Source organism: Arthrobotrys flagrans (assembly GCF_004000055.1).
Source record: "Arthrobotrys flagrans strain CBS H-5679 chromosome Unknown unitig_9, whole genome shotgun sequence".
NCBI classification, from domain to species: domain Eukaryota; kingdom Fungi; phylum Ascomycota; class Orbiliomycetes; order Orbiliales; family Orbiliaceae; genus Arthrobotrys; species Arthrobotrys flagrans.
Genome location: NW_027137551.1, coordinates 633,081 through 650,218, shown reverse-complemented (window position 1 = coordinate 650,218; position 17,138 = coordinate 633,081). Strand labels below are relative to the sequence as shown.

Here is a 17,138-nt window from a genome sequence, read left to right as displayed (position 1 = left end):
AGATCCAGAGTTTTCGAATGGCTCAAGCTTCAAAAATACCTCGAATCGAATCGGATCCTTCTCAAAATCGATATACAAACTCGAAAAGCTTTCAGGGGAGTGTTTTATTGTTATAATCCGACACCTTGACCATGAACTGCGCTACTGTGTCCCTTGCCTCCGCGTATTGTACTCATGAGTACTCATTGACACCCCTTAGGTTAATTTGCTTGGCTCCCATGTTTCTGGTATTGAGTCTTTCCCTGTTAATAGCGGGAAAAACTTCTGCACGAAACATATATGTACATTGTTTTTTTGCAATATGCACAATGTCCGACCGATGCCGTCTCTTAACCTGATAGCAACTGGTTAACCTGTAGCTCGGAGTTTTCACAACCACAGATTCATATTGACTAAGACTCTGCAGCCTCAGGAAATATCATGATATCATAATTTCACCCGAGAATTCTCAGGAAAATGAGGCTAAATTCAATCCTGATTGCGTGTGACGTGGATCCTAGCTCGCGTCTAGCCCGAAATGCTAGTTTTGGTCTTTACTCGAGGCAGAGGAAGAGCACAATTGACATAACAGAAGAGAGAAAACACTCTAGTCTGACCTCTAAAAATAATAATTTGCTAAGGCTCTGACCCTCGCATCTGCACAATTAGATCCTTATCGCTTGGACCATGAAGTGGACCAGTCCTAAACCTAGGCTAGGATTGGGTTATATTGTCATTACGAGTGTCTTCCATTTAGATGGTCCGGTTCCCGACCCGCAAGCTAGGAAGCTGACTACGGCACGCCCTATATGCCAGTTATCCCAGAAAGGAGTTGAAGCTTGCCGTCAAGGAGGTTGGTATCTTAGTATACTTATCCACAATCAAAGAAGATCCAATCTTGGCCTTGACAATGTTTGAAGGATTTTTTCCCTCACCCCTCATGATCAGGTATAAATTTCCTCCCTGTCCTCCCTGTCTCCTACAGCGAAAGCTTTCTATTTCCTATCCCATCACACAATACGGACTGAAACTAAGCATCCAAACGGTTACCCAAACATTTACCATCTTTAAATATCCTCTTAAAGCAAAAAACTATCAACATGCCTCAAGCTCACCAAGTATGTGCACAGCCCTAAGGTTATTGGGCCATCCTCACACTGATCTTTTAACCCCATTGACACAATATTTAGAACGAAGTACTCCCACCAGCCAATGGGTCTGCGGACTTCACCCTGCCGGTAATGCCTATTAAGGCACCAGGGACCAATTCAGATGACCCATCCCGAGGCTCTGACTCGGAGGACTACAAACCTGACCGTAAGACCAATGAGCGATGGGTTAAGGATAAAATTGCTCCATGTGGATGCCCGAGGGCCCATTAATTCCCACGAATGATCGATGATTAAGTTGCAACTTTGGAAACCCTCGGTATACCGCCTGCACTCATTTAAATCATATGCGTGGAGGTCAAGAATACTAACTTCCTGGTCAGACTATTTTCGTCACCTCCGAAACGTTGACCACTTATAGTCGGAGAGTCGGACGTGATTGCGTACATCTTTGGCAACTTCTTGGTTTGGTATTTCCGTCCCATTATAATTGAGAGGGTGGACGAGATCTTTATGGAATCATGGCAGTCTTTCCTTCTTCTTTCTTAATATGTATTTCCATATTAATATCTCATGCTGTTTTAGTTGTCGTATTAATTCTGCGGCTGGTTTACGAGACATGCTTTTCGGAAAGTGTAACTTAGATTATTAAGTTCATATCGTTTCTCAGAAAGGCAAATCTATCAATATTTGGTCATTTATCGTACCTTGCACTTGCTCTATTGCAAATAAAATGTGGCTCTACGTCGTCTGCCAGATCCCATACTGAAGGCTGCAAACAGATGATACAATCCGTCAACATGTTATCGTTATAATACTTTATTGTTGCTTAAGCTTACTGGAACAGTCATTTATAGCAAAGTACTTTGTAGAATGATATCGGGCCGACAATTTCTAAAGCCACGAAAGAAAAGCATATCTGCTCCGCGTGATCACTTTACAATGTTGTTTTGTTCCAAGGTTTAGGCAGTGCCGGCCTTTTCGATTTCGATTTATGAGTTTTAGCTAATCAGGCAGCAAGGGCAATGTCTAAGAGCGTTACAGTTTATGTATATGTCCATGGAACTGGAATCTACGCTCCAAATTGCATATTGCTTCCGCAAAAATGATTGAAGCTCCAGCCTGCCCAACTGAAAACGACAGTATTAGAGGTAGCCTGAGTCTATAGGCCCTGCAGGACCAGCTGATAGCGACGGTATGTATGTGGGTCCGTGTATTCGATATGAGGCCAACAGTTTAGCAGTAGAAGAGTCTAGACTGTGGCAAGCCATAAACATATGCTAAGATTCTGCCTCATTACAATAGAAATAGGAACATTAGGCGATAAGGGAAATTTGTGGATCGCGAGACCAGATCTGGATCAGAGCAGTGTCCAGGACTATTCAGTCAGAGTGTTTCTCCGCAGCTGTGCGTATGCCAACCACGACCGTTTTTTTTTGCCCCTTTTAATTTTTCTGAAAATGGAAAAGAAAGAAAGAAGAAAAAATTTCTGCATCTTTTCCTCTTCTTGGTTTCATTTTGTTGAGGACGGCATCCAAGTGTAGAGGTCGAATGCTATCGCAGGCAGGGGTCTGCAATGCTGGACCGTGCCAATCCACCACACCAGAAAAAAAAGTGTCAGCACAACGAGATATCAATATCAAGAGACAAGAGGAAAAGGAATACCAAAACAACATTCTTCGAGTGGGTTCATCCCCGGTCTCGAGACCAGTTCAATTTTCTTTTTTGCGGAATACTCAGCCCTGGGGGCATGTTTCTATACAACCGTAATAACCCGCCGCCGGTGGGTGGGTACGAGGAGCTTGCAACCACAATCGCTGCAATCGCTGCCATGGCGCCGAAACACTGGGAAACAGATGTAATCGCGGGGAGGAGTTATGATCGTCACATAAATTGAGTCTCAAAGGAAAAAGGAAATATGATTTTGTACAGAACCACCTGCTCGTGCACATGCGCACATGGGTACTTCGCCTTGAAAGCTTGGGTAGCATCCTCGCAGTTAATGCAGGAGGCCCCTCAGTTTAAGACAGGCAATCAGCGAGCTGAGATTCCCCTCGCTATTGCTTTTTGGACTGGGAGAATGGGGGTTTGAGAATGCAAGGGTCCGGCAGCTTCCCCTCCATTGCGTGCGATATTCCGACGCCAGATAGATACTCATAGATCTTCTTTTCGAGTCTAGATTATATCGATTATGCAATGATTGGGAGCTTCCAATGTATCCTGAATTTTGCCATAGAGAATTAATCCATAAGACCATGCCAGCTCATCATGCATGTTGCGCCTTCATATAAATATCCTGGGGAAGATACTTCATAGTATATACCCTTGTAGTTGATCATAACTCCTACTTTTATAGATCCCATGCATACCTCAGCCGTTTTCACACAGACCCAGCCACCAACTATATTTTTATGATTGATCGGTTCTGAGATGAAATTATTGAGCTAAAGAACGTGCGATGTGATATGTGTAGACAGGTCACAAGTACAGCCTTGCACCAACTGATACCGATTGCGCTTGTGGGGAGGCGATGTATAACCTCAAAGCTAGCAAAGGTTTGTACCCACGAATAACATATTGCCCTGGCTGGTGTGGATATTTCAGAGAATAAATTTTGTATATTCGAGGTAGGAGTCGTTTTGTCTCGTATACGAACCGTTATGATCTAAGTACTATCTTCGTAGATTCTAATTTATGGGAGATCGGCGAATGGCTGGAATTTCAAAAGGCATGATTCTGGTGAATTGCGGTCGGCTTTGACCCCGTGACTGTGGTTTTCCACACATCATGGTTGACGCAACACAAAATGGCTGTTGGATTTTGGATCGTATATTAACACAACAGATCCACTGGTGGGCTGAAATGATGATGAAAACGAGAGAAGACGGTTGAAGGAAGCTATTGATGAAACTAAAATCAAGTTTCTTTGCGGCTAGTGTACAATTAAAACTGAAACCATCTTGAACGACTTAATGATTCGATTCGTCGACGCCCGGAGCCATGTGTTGTCCACACTGCTGCGACCGATTTCAGGATCGATCAGCTCTGGAGGTATCTAGATGAATAAATGTATGTAGATTCAAGGACATTGTATGAGGAATAACATGATGCTTTTGCAATTATCATATTTAGACGGCTAGAAGAATGTATCAAGGTCCGGAATAAATAAAGGAATCGGGAGAAATTTAAGCAAACTGTTCAATAACAGTCGACCGTCGAAACATCAGGGCTACATACTACGTATACTAGTGGTTTGATTTCGGCAAGTATCTAAGTGCTTTGGTGGTGCGAGGTTTGCCGTTCGGACCAATTCTGGCGAATCAAGTTAACAGCAGTTTGGATTGGTGATTGATCGGGAATGAAGAAAATGCATTCGCTGGGGAGATTCAAATTTGATGGTACTCCTTATTTCCCCAAGAAGAGGCATTTCACTGATCGGGACACGGTTGGAATTGCCCCTTACGTAGATGCGAGGCTCTAGCCTCTTCGAGAGCATTGATACTCTCATAACCACGTTTCTAGTGGGCGGGAGTTAAACGTTTTGTGAATTCGTCTTTCGAAATACGTTCGACTTCCCACGGAGGGTTTAGGTAGAATGCCTTGTATCCATTTATTTCGAACACCGGCGCCCGTCCTCCCAAGAAAGTTGATAGGTGTTTCGGTTCTGCTTTGTTTAAGGATCAAGGTTTTGGTTACCTAGCTGGGCGGCGAGGCAGGTCACTATTGGGGTTTAAAAGGGAGAGCTGAGAAATGTTTCCATTGCGGGGGTTTCTACTTCTACCCCGCCTTGTACGTCTTTTCGCACCAAATCTGAGGTGCATATACCGGTATCCGCCGTCGTTCACTCACTTAAGTGATCGCTATTTCGTTCCCCGTCCGAGCCCCGGAACAATCCGTCATTCCAAGCTGCTACCGGAGCTTGGCTCCTACCAGGCCGTAGTCCCCCCCTCCCCGATGTTCTATTTTTCTCCCCTTGGATGCCACCCCTCTGAACCACTTTCAGGACCAGGTGCATATAACCCCTGATGATGTTCCTGCATTCCAAGGATGCAGCAAAGTCAATGTAAATTATTTTACCACGTTTTTATGTAACACATGAATGACAGGGAGTATGGTTTGCTTAAGCGTTTTCGATTATACTGCATTGTAATATGCATTACTGAGTCGTGTAGATATATCTTCGGATGAACCGTGACATCTAGGCGTCGAGGGAACTGGGGGTTCCATCGAAACATTCGAACCCAGAAAACACAAAGCGGGCCCTTCCTTTGAGTCTTGCTTTCTACGAAGACCTTTGCTGTTCTCTCATTAATATTTCATCCTTTTACCCCGGCCTTCGGAAATATTCGCTTATCTCGAATCTCTAATTTTTTTAACACGTAGCCTTGCATACCGGTCTTGGGACCATTTAACACGATAAATCGTTATTGATCAAGTGATAAATTCGGAACCAATAGAACTCTATAGATCAATTCGAGGTACTTCCCTATAGAGTTACCGTATACCTCAGAAAACCAGCCGTTCGAAAGAACAATATCTGGGATACTTCTTCGAGCTGTGTTGGGCATGAAGTTGGACTTTTTTAGAGCCCATGGCCTGGTCTCCGCCCTGACCTGGTCTTGTTCTAGTCTTGTTCCGGACTGAACCCCCGTTTGGCGACAATGCCGGTGCGCCAGCTGCCCTATTGCACGGTAGCTCAACACAGAGGGCGCTGTAGTTGGGGTTTGTGTTATTTAGGCTGCAAGGATAAAAAAAATTCTGCTCTTGGGACAAAAACCCATGTCCCCACAAACTAAACTGAATTCCTACCAAACTTCGAAGAAGGAAAAAAAAAAAAAAGAAACCTGCGTTAGTCGCGATTCGCATATGGTCACCCACTATACTACTGAGCGACCGCTTGGGGGCTTGAGTAAGGCAGAGCGGACGGGATACCCTTTAGTCCACCAGCTATGAACGCAGATATCAGACGTTATTTGGAGTGTCATGATATTTTGACATACGATGTGATAACCTCTATCTAAATATCTACCTGCGCACCAATAATACTGTTTACTAACAGAGAATCTAGTTTTCAGCTTCGATTTATCTAGGTATACCAATAAATTCATGTCTCAAATGCCAAATTTGCGATGTTAATGATTCCTATAGTCGTGCTATCAGACCACTCATTCTATTAAATCAAGATTGTGTTAACGAAGGGCAGGTATGAATGTAGCAAATGTATTTCATAACCGGCGAGTAAACTGGGCAATTGGAAAATAGCATTGCGGGGCTCCACAAGCAAGTCGCTAGCCGATAGGTGCCGAATGTTGGAGTTCGGTAAGTTTGGTAGGCTAGGATGTTTAAAAAAAAATGCGGGTAGGGAACATAACGGCGGGGAGTTTAAGAAGTAGGTGATTCTCGTCGATGGCAACGGTGGCGATGGAAATTGTCCAGTGAATCCATGGAAGTTGAGACAAGGAGCCGGTTTCAGACGTCGCTATTCTTTTGTTTCTTCGTTGAGGTTAGCGTGCATGCTTTTCAAGACATGGAGATCTCAATATGGAAGGTTTATGAAAATCCAACAATGTACTTGGTCATTGCCCATTCTCCGCATCGTTGGACATCTTGACACATTATAATACTAAGCTCACAAAAGTTATAAAAAGAGGCGCATTCTCTCTGCCAAATCCATTCTTCTCTATCATCAATTAGACCAACCATCTTTCCCTATTCACACCGGGTATACCGTTCTTTGTTTCTCTATCCGCATAATAAAAGCTCTCCAAGCTTACAAGCCAAACGTCTATTAATTTCCCAACGGAGCAACCATATAAACTTTCATACTATCAAAATGAAGATCTCATTCGTTTTCGCCTCTGTCTTCCTCCTCGCTACTGCTCAGGCTGTAGCAATTCCCTCTACTCCAGTCAAAAGAGCAGATATTGACTGCGAAAAGACCGTCCCCCGTAATCCAAGTGAAGTCTTGAAAGGAGAATGCAAAGTTCTCTGTGTTTGTAAGTTCATACTCATGACCACCTCAAAATAAGCTAAAATGCTAATATTTTTGGTTGCAGGGGCAAAGCAATCAGGAAACTGGAGCGAGTTTGAGGAGCACTGCAAGAAGAACTAAGATACAGATTTTGTTAAACTGCGGATTATGGAAAATTGGATATTGGAACAAATATGAATCTCTATGGTAGATCAATGATGCTGCCCACTAGACCTTATGATGCCTCCATAATATTCCCGTCCATATATACTTTATTGAAAATGGTTTATTACTGCACTGGAAGGTTGAATTTCGAAGTCACCATAGAGTGGTCTCTTTAAGAAATAATGAATATATTCAAATCTCACTTGCGCGGCTGCATTACTCGCCTACAAATTTAACTACGAAACAAACGGCTCTCATAAGATACAATATATAGAGAATATAATGGTGCTCCCTGCTCTGGACGCCAAACATCTTTCTCATAGAACTTGCATCGCAAGAATATTGGTAGCCTCGTGTATCGTGACTCCGTCCAGATATTGTATGATAGCGCTGTAGGACACAAGGCTACGTGCGACTGGAAAACTCTGAATAAAGAGCCTGGAATCGTGCTGCAATGATATGATGCCTGTATATCAATGAAGTGCAGTTAATGTGCATGAGTATGTGTATATAAACCGCATTGTTTCCCTCATTGCAGTGAGGTTGTCCTAGCTAGCGTACCCAGCCCATACCTCGGTCAGCATTTAAGAGCGGGCGCTAGTTAAGGTACAACACATGATCCACCACAAACAGGGAACAGGTTACACTTCACCATCAACTAACGAACCTACCGTATACCCACCTCTTTCTGCTTGGGATCTCACCGCCCCATTCTTACGTTCTAGTTCTCTATAATGTCGCCCATCGCTGTTTCCTTCTGGGTCCCAAATGGGCTCTATCGATAACTATCTCCGCCTCGTTTTAAAGGGTTTTTTGTTGTTCCTGTCGTTTTGGCCGCGCCGCGTTTTTCACGTCAGCCTCTGCAGCTGTTTGAATAAGTTTGCAACATGGGGTAACGTACACAGATCCGCTTTCGCGGCTTTGATGCACCGTCAAGACTGCCTTCTAATATTTGCATGATTTACGAAGCCGATCATACAATGTACAGAAATATTGAGGGCTCTAAAGGGGCTCTAACTATCCTAGTACGCAGCTGCCTACTCATTTCCTCCTCATCTCCTTTCCATCCTCATCATACTACTCGAGCTTCACTACCATACCACTGATAGCTAGCCCTGCGGGTAACTTTTCCCTTCCATTGTTCGTTATTAACATCGACGCTCCAATCTTGTCTTAGCAGGAATAGCTAATACCGTTCGCTAGAGTGTGCTTGAGTCTACTTCTTACCCATACTAAAGATGATGGACTTCTCCAATCTAACTCTATACGAGCCCCCTCTACTGGACTCTAGCCAAGCTTGGGAACCAGAGCAAATCCTCGAGGAAACACCCTTGCTGGAAACGATTCCAAGAAATAACGAAAGCTTTTCGTTTCTCTCTGGGTTTGAGAATAGTTATTCCTCCCAGGAAACCGAGTTCAATCTTGACGAAGGCTCAGAATTTGAGGAAGAGTTGTCTGTCTTAACAGATGAGATTCAATCCCAGCGTTTAGGTATTTACTCTTGTCTGAGGCCGTTTGTGTCTTTAGTTCTACGCGTCTAACAGACTCTCTACTTATTCACTAGTCCTCGGCGACAGTTCACAAGAAACCCAGTTCTCGAATCAAATTCTCGAACCGCCTGAAGATGAAGATACAGAAGGAGAAAGAGTCATTCTCTATAACAGCCACAACAAGGAGAACAAATGCCTTTCCACAGAGATGAAACATGGGAAAAATTACCTTTCATCTCAGATGACTCTTTCTTGGGATTGCAATAGCACTGAAATTGATTTTGGGGGGTATAAAGTTTCCTCTCAAGCTCGATATGAAATCCAAAGGACTTTCCAAGCGTCCACAAGCAGAAAGGCTATCAACAAAGTGGTTGCAGACGTCCTCAGAGATGGCACAGACGGTTGTACGTTAGGGGACGTAATCCACAAAATGAAAAAGATACTCTTTCATGAAACGGGCGAGATCGTATCTTCTCAGCCATTGGATCCCTTTTACAATGGTACAAGCTTCTCAAACGACTTTGACAACCAAGCACAACAGGCAGGGTTTTTGGAAGTCAGAAAGCTTCGAGGATCCGGGTACTGCATCCGGATTAAGCTGAAGCCATTGGCGAGAGACGCATATTCTCACCGATTCAATCGAGAGTTTGGTCCTCGTTTCATGAAACTGAGCCGCCCGTGTCGTTTTCAGGATACTCCCACCAACCATGATCTCTCTTCTCTCTGTAATGCAATCATGCAGGGGATTGATATTCTAAGACGGCATTGGGAGGTAATACATGCCTCGGATGCATCGAAGGCCGAAAAAGAGGCAAACATGGAATCCTACTCCGTCATAATGTTCGCAGTATCTGGCGATGGCCTTCCAACTCAAACCGTTCCCTAAGGAATCAAATGGTTAATTCCTCCATGCCAAAACCAAGATATGTCCACAGCTAAGTATAATGCTAGGATTAAACTCGGTAAGTCTCCGGTATAAAATAATCATTAGAAAAGGCGATTCTAATATTTCTGAACCGAAAGGGTTTTCGAGGACGGTCCTTGTCCCGCTCAGAGATGTCAAAGTTGATGAAGAAGAGGATATACTATCTGACACAAAATCTCCCATGACCGATGGGTGCGGGACAGCCACTTATGCTGTTCTCCAGGCTATTGCCGAGCAATTGGGACTCGATTATTGCCCCTCGTATTTTCAAACAAGACATGGTGGCAGGAAAGGTCTAATCGTCCTAGATGCAGAGAATAGTGATGCGGAGTTCCACAAGTCGCTGGTAATTAAGTACCGGCGATCACAGATCAAATTTAAAACTCAGGAAGATCTCAATATCGAAGTTGTGGATTACGCGAGACCCTTAAAGCCAGGGAATATCGGACAATAGTTTATAATAATTCTCAGCCATAACGGTGTCCCAAAGGAGGTACTTGGCGACCTTGCCAAAGAGGCGATTGAAAAGGACGAAATATGGGAGCTGCTGGAACAAGGCGACGAATCATCATTTATCAAAAGCCTTTATCAAACCATTACCCTGAAAGAACGTAGAGAAAAAGACGGATGCTTCAAACATGCCGGCTCCATGCCCATTTCCGCCGAGGAGCGAATCATCCAGATGGTTGATGCCGGGTTTACGGTTTCTGAGTGCGTTGCCCTCAAAAATCTTGTTTCAGGGTGCAATAAAAACCGACTCGAATCCTGGGAGGGTATGAAGTTCGTGGTTCCGGAGAGTACATCAGTAAAATGTATTCCCGACTTCAAGAAAGTGCTCAAGCTGGGCGAAGTTTTCCTGCAGTTTTCTTCGGATGGGTTTGCTGTCAACGACAAATTTCTTAAGTTCCTCCGTGGTAAGGTTTTGGTAGGCCGGGCGCCTGCCTATCTTGCCTCAGATATCCAAGCAGCCGTTGCAGTTACAAGCCCTGAAGTCCTTGAGGCGTACAAAGATTTTGCAGACTATATTGTGTTCCCCACGGTCGGGACGGATAGCTTCCGTCTATCTGGGGGGACTATGATGGGGATACCGTCCTAGTCATATGGGACCAAAGACTTGTAGAACCTTTCATTGCAAGGCTTCCGACCGAACCTACGTCGCTAAGGAAAGAGTATTTGAGGAAGCTGGAATTCAGGATATGGTTGGATTCCATTTAAAGAATAACGGAATGGACGAAGATGCTACCATCAAGGACATTCTCAAGGCAGAAATCCCAAAAATGCTATCAAATCCTAAAGTCAGAAAATGTACTCTTATGCATCAACAGGTCTCGTATCATCTTACAATCGATGATCCATTGTCAAGGCGGCTCGCGGAGCTTGCCTGCCTTTTATTTGATGCACCGAAGCAGGGCCTGGCTCTGAAGACTGAAGCTTGGGGAAAGATCGAACATGAGGTGCACCTGTTTCTCAAAAACCGCTCCGAACCTTTTTATATGAGAGACCGGACAACTTATTCCAGGTTTCTATACGAAAATCAGAACCTTGAGAAAACTCACGTCCTAGATTATGTCAAGGGTACAATTCTCGCAATGAAAGAAGATTACGAAACTAAGTTTAAAGCGAAATTTTCTGACATCTTCACCGACAACGACATATCAAATTTCTTCAGCGAGGAGCTTGAGTATCACAGAAAAGCGGCGAGGGAAAGTTCGCGGAGAAAGCACGCGCTGGGAATTTCAAAAGAGATATACGAAGAGCTCCTTAGTTTTACCAAGCGTCGACTCGACGATATATTGCGGGAATGCAGCCGGATGTACTCTGGGTTGGATTTCAAACACCTCCAAACACAATCCGAGAACGATAAAGAGAATGACAAGGCCAACAAAGAGAAGTTGTTTGCGATGTTTCAGGAAATAGAGCCTAGTACTCAATCTGGAAATCCAGTGCTGGAGGATTGGAAACGTTCTGGCATCGAACCATTTGGAAAGTGGAATCTTCTGAAGGTTTCTGCACTATTTCGAAGGTGTTCGACTGATAAACGTAAACTAATGCTTCCGTTCACAGTTGCTTGCCTACAGCTCTGTTATCTTAAAGCTAGTGTGAAGGGGGGACCGTTTAGAATTGTCCAGAAAGCGGCGTACTTGAATATGTACACGAGGTCGAAAAGGCTCAGCGTCAAAGGGGTTGGGGGAAACGAGATCCTGGAACCTCTAGAGGAGAGTGAAGGTCGTAGGGATAGTGAAGAAATTGCTTAACCTAACGTTTTTTTTGTTTTATCAACATTACAATAATATAATTCACTATCTTTTGCTCGTCAGTATATCAGTCTAGAGGAAATTACTGAACAATGCTAGTCAAAAATAAAGAGTTTACAGTTCAGACAAATACTATTTAGTTAATGTGCGAAATTCTAGAAATTTTAAGTACCTCTCTCTATAGGATTTACTAATTTTATCTGTCTCGCATATATTCCAAATCAGTCGAACGAAAGTGACACCGTTTAGGCCCGGACGCAAGAAGTGCCCCAACTCTTCATGCTGCCCTTTGAGTGAGCTGCTTGCGTTGTCAATGTGTTGCTGTTTGTTGTATTTTGCCTGCAAAGAAATGTCACGCGATATCCGGTGACAACACAAGACCATGATGGCTGAGATGTGGTAGCAATTTCATGAATTCAGGTGGGTCAGCTCATCGATGTGTAACAAAGAACGGACACACACTGGAGCCGCCTGGCACATAACACCCTTCAAAATTTATACTATACCTTCGTGCCCAGAGTTTCATGTCTTCAGTTGCCTAGAATAGCCAGTTAATTGAAAGATACTATCGTTCGCGTTCGAGCAGCGCTAAATCAGCTCTAGATATCGACAGGATCCAGAATACCAGGGATCAAGTGTGGTCCAAAACGACTTCACGGAATTTGCCTGTGCTTGGCAATTTGGGTGCTTTGGTATCCGCTATGATACTTCGGCCATGAACCGGAGCTTACATAAAAGGAAGGATTGCCCCCGTACTCACCGACCCAAAATGGGGCCTGCTCTTCGTCGGCTGTACTCCATGGCAAATGCATATATCCCGCGTTCGCCTCGTTTCTACGCTGCAGGTTCAGTCCGTGTGTAGCTTTTCGCTTTTGTATCTGGACTTTTATCCAAATGAAACTTGAGAATCGGGGATGTTGTGAACTCCACTTCGTGAGCTTCTTCCAGTTGCAAGTTGGAATGTTCGAGTTTTGGACCCTTACAATGGCGGACCAACAAATGAGATTAGACAGCGGATAGATTGATATCACATTAGGTAGGCCTTAGGCAGGTCTTTAGCATGTCTGGGCGGTCGTCCAGTGTATTTTCACGTCTATGATATCTCTTTTCATAAAATGTGATATGAACTTCGTACCTCGAAGCGAGGGCGCTGGGTTATTTTTGGTTAGCGTCGGCTAGGTCGGACCCACCACACCCCGGGCAAGAGCCTGCTGGCCGCCATGGGCCCGGCCCGGGAAATGGATGTACTCTGTACATTGACCCACGTTCCTGAATCAATCCGAGGACCCTAGGATCTCAAAGCCAAATTGGAGTTCAGGATTCCGCAGGCCTAAATCTAGGCTTCCTTAAATTTTAGCACCGATGTTGGCGCCATTGTCTCTGTGGAAGATACTCATCAAGCTCAAGGCACATGAGCTATTCCGAGCCCCCTATCGAGCTTTCTGGTATACCGGTAGTGTATAGTGCGTGACGCCGCAACGAACTGATACCTCTTTCTGTACCGGTACGAAAGCGTTTCTTGGACGCCCCATGAACCCATTTTGCGGGACCTACTGGAAATGCAGGTTCCTAAATTCGGTATGCGAAAGGTTTTGTCGCGGTAAACTAGATCGCGGTTAGGGTCTCGATCATATAAAACACCTTGCAATCCCATAGTGCACTTACTTCCTAGGTATGCAAGCCGTATCACACACGGCAGGAATATGACTTGTTGACTCTTATTTCTAAGAAAATCTACCACTCATCTCGATCATGACTACCAAACCATTCAATGCAAATTGTGACGTGGAAACGTAACAGCAGCATCTACAGGCGAATTGAAATATCTCTCACTAATCCTGTCGGAGTTAAGTGGTAACGCTATGGATAAAACCCAGATTGAGAGATGAAAAGCCACCCGCTCAATCATTGATGCGACCCCTCATTTTTTTAGTCGACATTTAATGATTGAATCGGATTGGATAGGGGTTATTATCATTTGTTGCTACCTTATATAAATAAAGCTCCCCCGCTCACCTGGATCCTTCTGACCCCTCATACTCCAATCTCCATCCCTAGTCTACAAAACTCTACCCCCTCTCTACTTAAGCAAATCTTCAATGCCACCAACCATTGGTAATTTATCATTATATAAACCCGATCCATTGGGGAATACGATGGCTTCCACACCGGTAGGCGAATACCCTTAGTTTGAATCTAATCCTTAAATTTTTCTATATTGCAAATACACGATTAGCTGACTGTAGACATGTTGCTTTGGTCTAGAAGCAGGGGGTTAGAGAACCCCTCATCTATGGGTCTTCAACTGGGTTCTCTTTTGAAGATCTCAAAAAAGAGGATACATCGTCTCACTCGGCTTCAAGCTCTGTAGACGGGCACAGAGGTTCGGATGAGGAAACAGAGTTAGAAGCACGCCCGCCCAAACCCGATATCGCAGACCAAGCACCTAAGAGTGTGAAGAAGAAACACGTGGGAGGATCTCAGCTACAGAGCTCGGAAAAGTGCACACTCAAGCCCAGTATTTCAAACAAGGTATCTAAGAAATTTCAGACGGAGAAGCAACAAGTAGAAGGGAAGCAAGCTGCAGGCCAGTCGGCTGTTACCAAACAAAATGCTATCTCTGACTCCAAGCCGGCTAGTTCTGTTGTTGCTGGTTCATAGATTTAATGCCTTGCCTATCGAATATCTCACTTGATTTATGATAGAAAAGGGTAGGGGGCTAGAAGATTTCTTTAGATTTCTTATAAACTGTTATCTTTACTTTTACTTAGCTAGTATTTGTTACGTTAGTGGCCTAAATTAATAAATTTAGAATGCTAGGAGATATGGTTGTCTACATAGTGCTTGGGTATCTCTAATACGCTCGAAAAGCTGTATTGTCAAATGTTTTGCTAGATATATACATACGTATATTTAAGGAAAGTGATGTTGCCTTCGACTGCGAGCTACGTATTGAATATATGCAATGCTGAACTGAAGTTACAGAAGCTCGAGTCGGCCATCATCATCTCAACTCTTAATTACTTATGTAGCTTACGTAGGTTACAAGCGGGGCCCTTGCCCCGCAAACTAGACCTGACTCGCTAATACGTATGACGAGACGTGGAAACTTAGAATGAGAAATATCTAACATCTGACGAGACTACGGCGATCCAAACCTGGTTTTTAATTTCGTCAAGGTTCTTGAGAATTCAAGTGTTGATTCTAGCCGGTCGATTCGATTCTGCTGCATGCATGTTACCAAGATGTGAGGAATCTAATATAATGCCTTTTCGATACATTTACCATGCTGATGCGGCTTGCATGCAGGCGGCCTTCTCATAAAATTGATTTAGTGGCCTGATAGGGTGTTCCATGCCTTCCTTGTGCGACTCTATGTAACGTTTTGTTTCTGTTTGAAAAAATACTATATACTAAGCGCACAACTAAAACTGTTGTACAAATTCTTCTTTCACCACTATCTGCATTCTTTTAAAGCCGGGAAAATTGCGGAGAAATACCCAATGAAGGCTTCAATAGCTTTGGGGTTATTTTCGAGTTATAAAATGTTTTATACAGTATTTAAGATGTCTTGATTAGTGGGTTACGCTAGATTTTCTGTTTCGGAAAACTCTCAGTCTCGAATGTTTCCCCCACGGACCGGTAGGTAGCCGCCGCTGGATAGCGACCAAAACGCCGTTTTACACATGACGGCTAAGCCGAGATTGAGACCAAAAGATAGAACTAGAATAAATCCCTTTTCTGAAAATCTTTCTGGCTTCCGGAGTGGTTTTTTCCTGGTGATAGTAGCATTTACTACAAGGAAAGGATCGTAGAAACCGTAAGTATCGGAAAATTATTGTCTTAGTCCTTGCGTCCTTAGAATCCAATGAATTAGAACCCCGACAGTTCATTGTAGCGAGGCAGGTGGCAAAACTGATTGCAAGATATCCGAGGGCCTCCGAGACCACCCGTCATACTCGTTCCAGGGCTGAGTGTATGGCTTCATTGAATTTCGTCTTCGTGGCCGGACGTCGGTTGAATAATTATAATCTACCTACGTGGGTAAGCAAACGGCATCCTTTCGTTTCTAGTAACTGCGGAATGACGATAAAGAAGTCCAAGATTTTGATATCATGTTGTTTGTCTTGAAGGTGTCGCTCTCGTTAAATTAATTCCGGTGTTAGTTAGAATGCATCTCTTAAAACCACCCGGTCCGGACGTCCTGGGACTCGCTCGCCTTGCCTTAGCAGCCGCAAATTTTATTTGAACAAGCCTTCCTTCTCCTCATCACTTTAGAATTCCTTCTCGCTCACGAAATCCTTCCCATACCGACATATCTAGTATTGCTATCGATACTGTTTTCTTTTCACTTCCGCAGTCAGAGCTTTGGGCCCGGTTTACATATTGACATCTGATTCTTCCATGATCAAATTGCCAAACCGATGCAAAGGAAACTCTTAAGAAAAACATATACTATTCTACGTTCCGTCTGTGCATAAGTGGGTTCAGACCCGAGGCTTTCGGACATAACAGCGTTCGCCATAGTCCAGGACTTCACGCCAGGACTGATCACTCTATAAAATTACCTCAAAATTTCGAGTTTGTAATACCTTTTTTTATTTTTGAGGGGAGATTCACTAATCCGCCTCTCAAGAAAAGCTACACTAGTCGTAGCGCTCTAGCTTCGGTCTCTTGTAGGCTTTTTCGGGTGCTATTACACTAATGTTTCTTTAGGGGACACGCGTCGACGTCCTGACGATACACACCCTCTCCTACGGCAATAGAAACCCAGAGATCTCTAGATCCCGCTGCTTTATGTCCTAAATAATTCACTTGAATCTAGGACCCCCCAAAAGTCTTCAGATATCCGCATCTCGATCGACAGCCCTCGTTCCCTTCTAGGAATCTTCCAATCGATCAACTCGACCCGGTCGACGGCCAACCGGTATGCCCTTTACCTCCCATCAGGCAGGGCAATTGCGGGCACCAAAACGTCAAGACTAAGCCCTGATCTATGGCCTACCATTAGCCGACGGCACCTCCTTCTGATCAAAAGGAAAAAGCCCACCTATTTTCAGACTTTCCTAGGTAAGAAGGTTTCCCGTCCAAATAAACTCTACCGATCTATTAGCGAAACCCTTCCGTACGGCCTCAGAGTTATATACTTCAAGTTTGAACGTTTCTAACCGATTTTAATATCCTCTCTTCAGTAATACTAGACCTGTCCGCTCTTAATTCCCTTATAATCGATTCCCCTTTTGC

At 44.0% G+C, this 17,138-nt stretch overlaps 5 protein-coding genes across 6 annotated transcripts; all 5 read left to right on the top strand.

Moving 5' to 3' along the window:
• Window positions 1–1,079: 1,079 nt before the first annotated feature.
• DFL_005560 (uncharacterized protein) lies at window positions 1,080–1,509 on the top strand (the record flags this gene model as incomplete). The annotated part of the gene is made up of 4 exons (XM_067634837.1): window positions 1,080–1,097; window positions 1,170–1,296; window positions 1,387–1,407; window positions 1,472–1,509. 4 exons carry the CDS (start codon window positions 1,080–1,082, stop codon window positions 1,507–1,509), a joined length of 204 nt encoding a protein of 67 aa, XP_067489327.1.
• Window positions 1,510–6,921: 5,412 nt separating this feature from the next.
• On the top strand, window positions 6,922–7,200 carry DFL_005559 (uncharacterized protein; the record flags this gene model as incomplete). The annotated part of the gene is made up of 2 exons (XM_067634835.1): window positions 6,922–7,084; window positions 7,145–7,200. 2 exons carry the CDS (start codon window positions 6,922–6,924, stop codon window positions 7,198–7,200), a joined length of 219 nt encoding a protein of 72 aa, XP_067489326.1.
• Window positions 7,201–8,462: 1,262 nt separating this feature from the next.
• DFL_005558 (uncharacterized protein) lies at window positions 8,463–9,600 on the top strand (the record flags this gene model as incomplete). The annotated part of the gene is made up of 2 exons (XM_067634834.1): window positions 8,463–8,715; window positions 8,789–9,600. The coding sequence occupies 2 exons, from the start codon at window positions 8,463–8,465 to the stop codon at window positions 9,598–9,600; spliced, it is 1,065 nt and encodes a 354-aa protein (XP_067489325.1).
• Window positions 9,601–9,639: 39 nt separating this feature from the next.
• DFL_005557 (uncharacterized protein) lies at window positions 9,640–11,894 on the top strand (the record flags this gene model as incomplete). The annotated part of the gene is made up of 4 exons (XM_067634833.1): window positions 9,640–9,676; window positions 9,738–9,985; window positions 10,094–10,678; window positions 10,776–11,894. The coding sequence occupies 4 exons, from the start codon at window positions 9,640–9,642 to the stop codon at window positions 11,892–11,894; spliced, it is 1,989 nt and encodes a 662-aa protein (XP_067489324.1).
• Window positions 11,895–14,050: 2,156 nt separating this feature from the next.
• On the top strand, window positions 14,051–14,555 carry DFL_005556 (uncharacterized protein; the record flags this gene model as incomplete). 2 transcript variants are annotated; one of them, XM_067634831.1, is made up of 2 exons in its annotated part: window positions 14,051–14,065; window positions 14,166–14,555. In XM_067634831.1, 2 exons carry the CDS (start codon window positions 14,051–14,053, stop codon window positions 14,553–14,555), a joined length of 405 nt encoding a protein of 134 aa, XP_067489322.1. The 2 variants fall into 2 exon arrangements, with proteins under 2 accessions (XP_067489322.1, XP_067489323.1); XM_067634832.1 differs by having other exon boundaries at window positions 14,160–14,555.
• Between the last annotated feature and the right edge of the window lie 2,583 nt (window positions 14,556–17,138).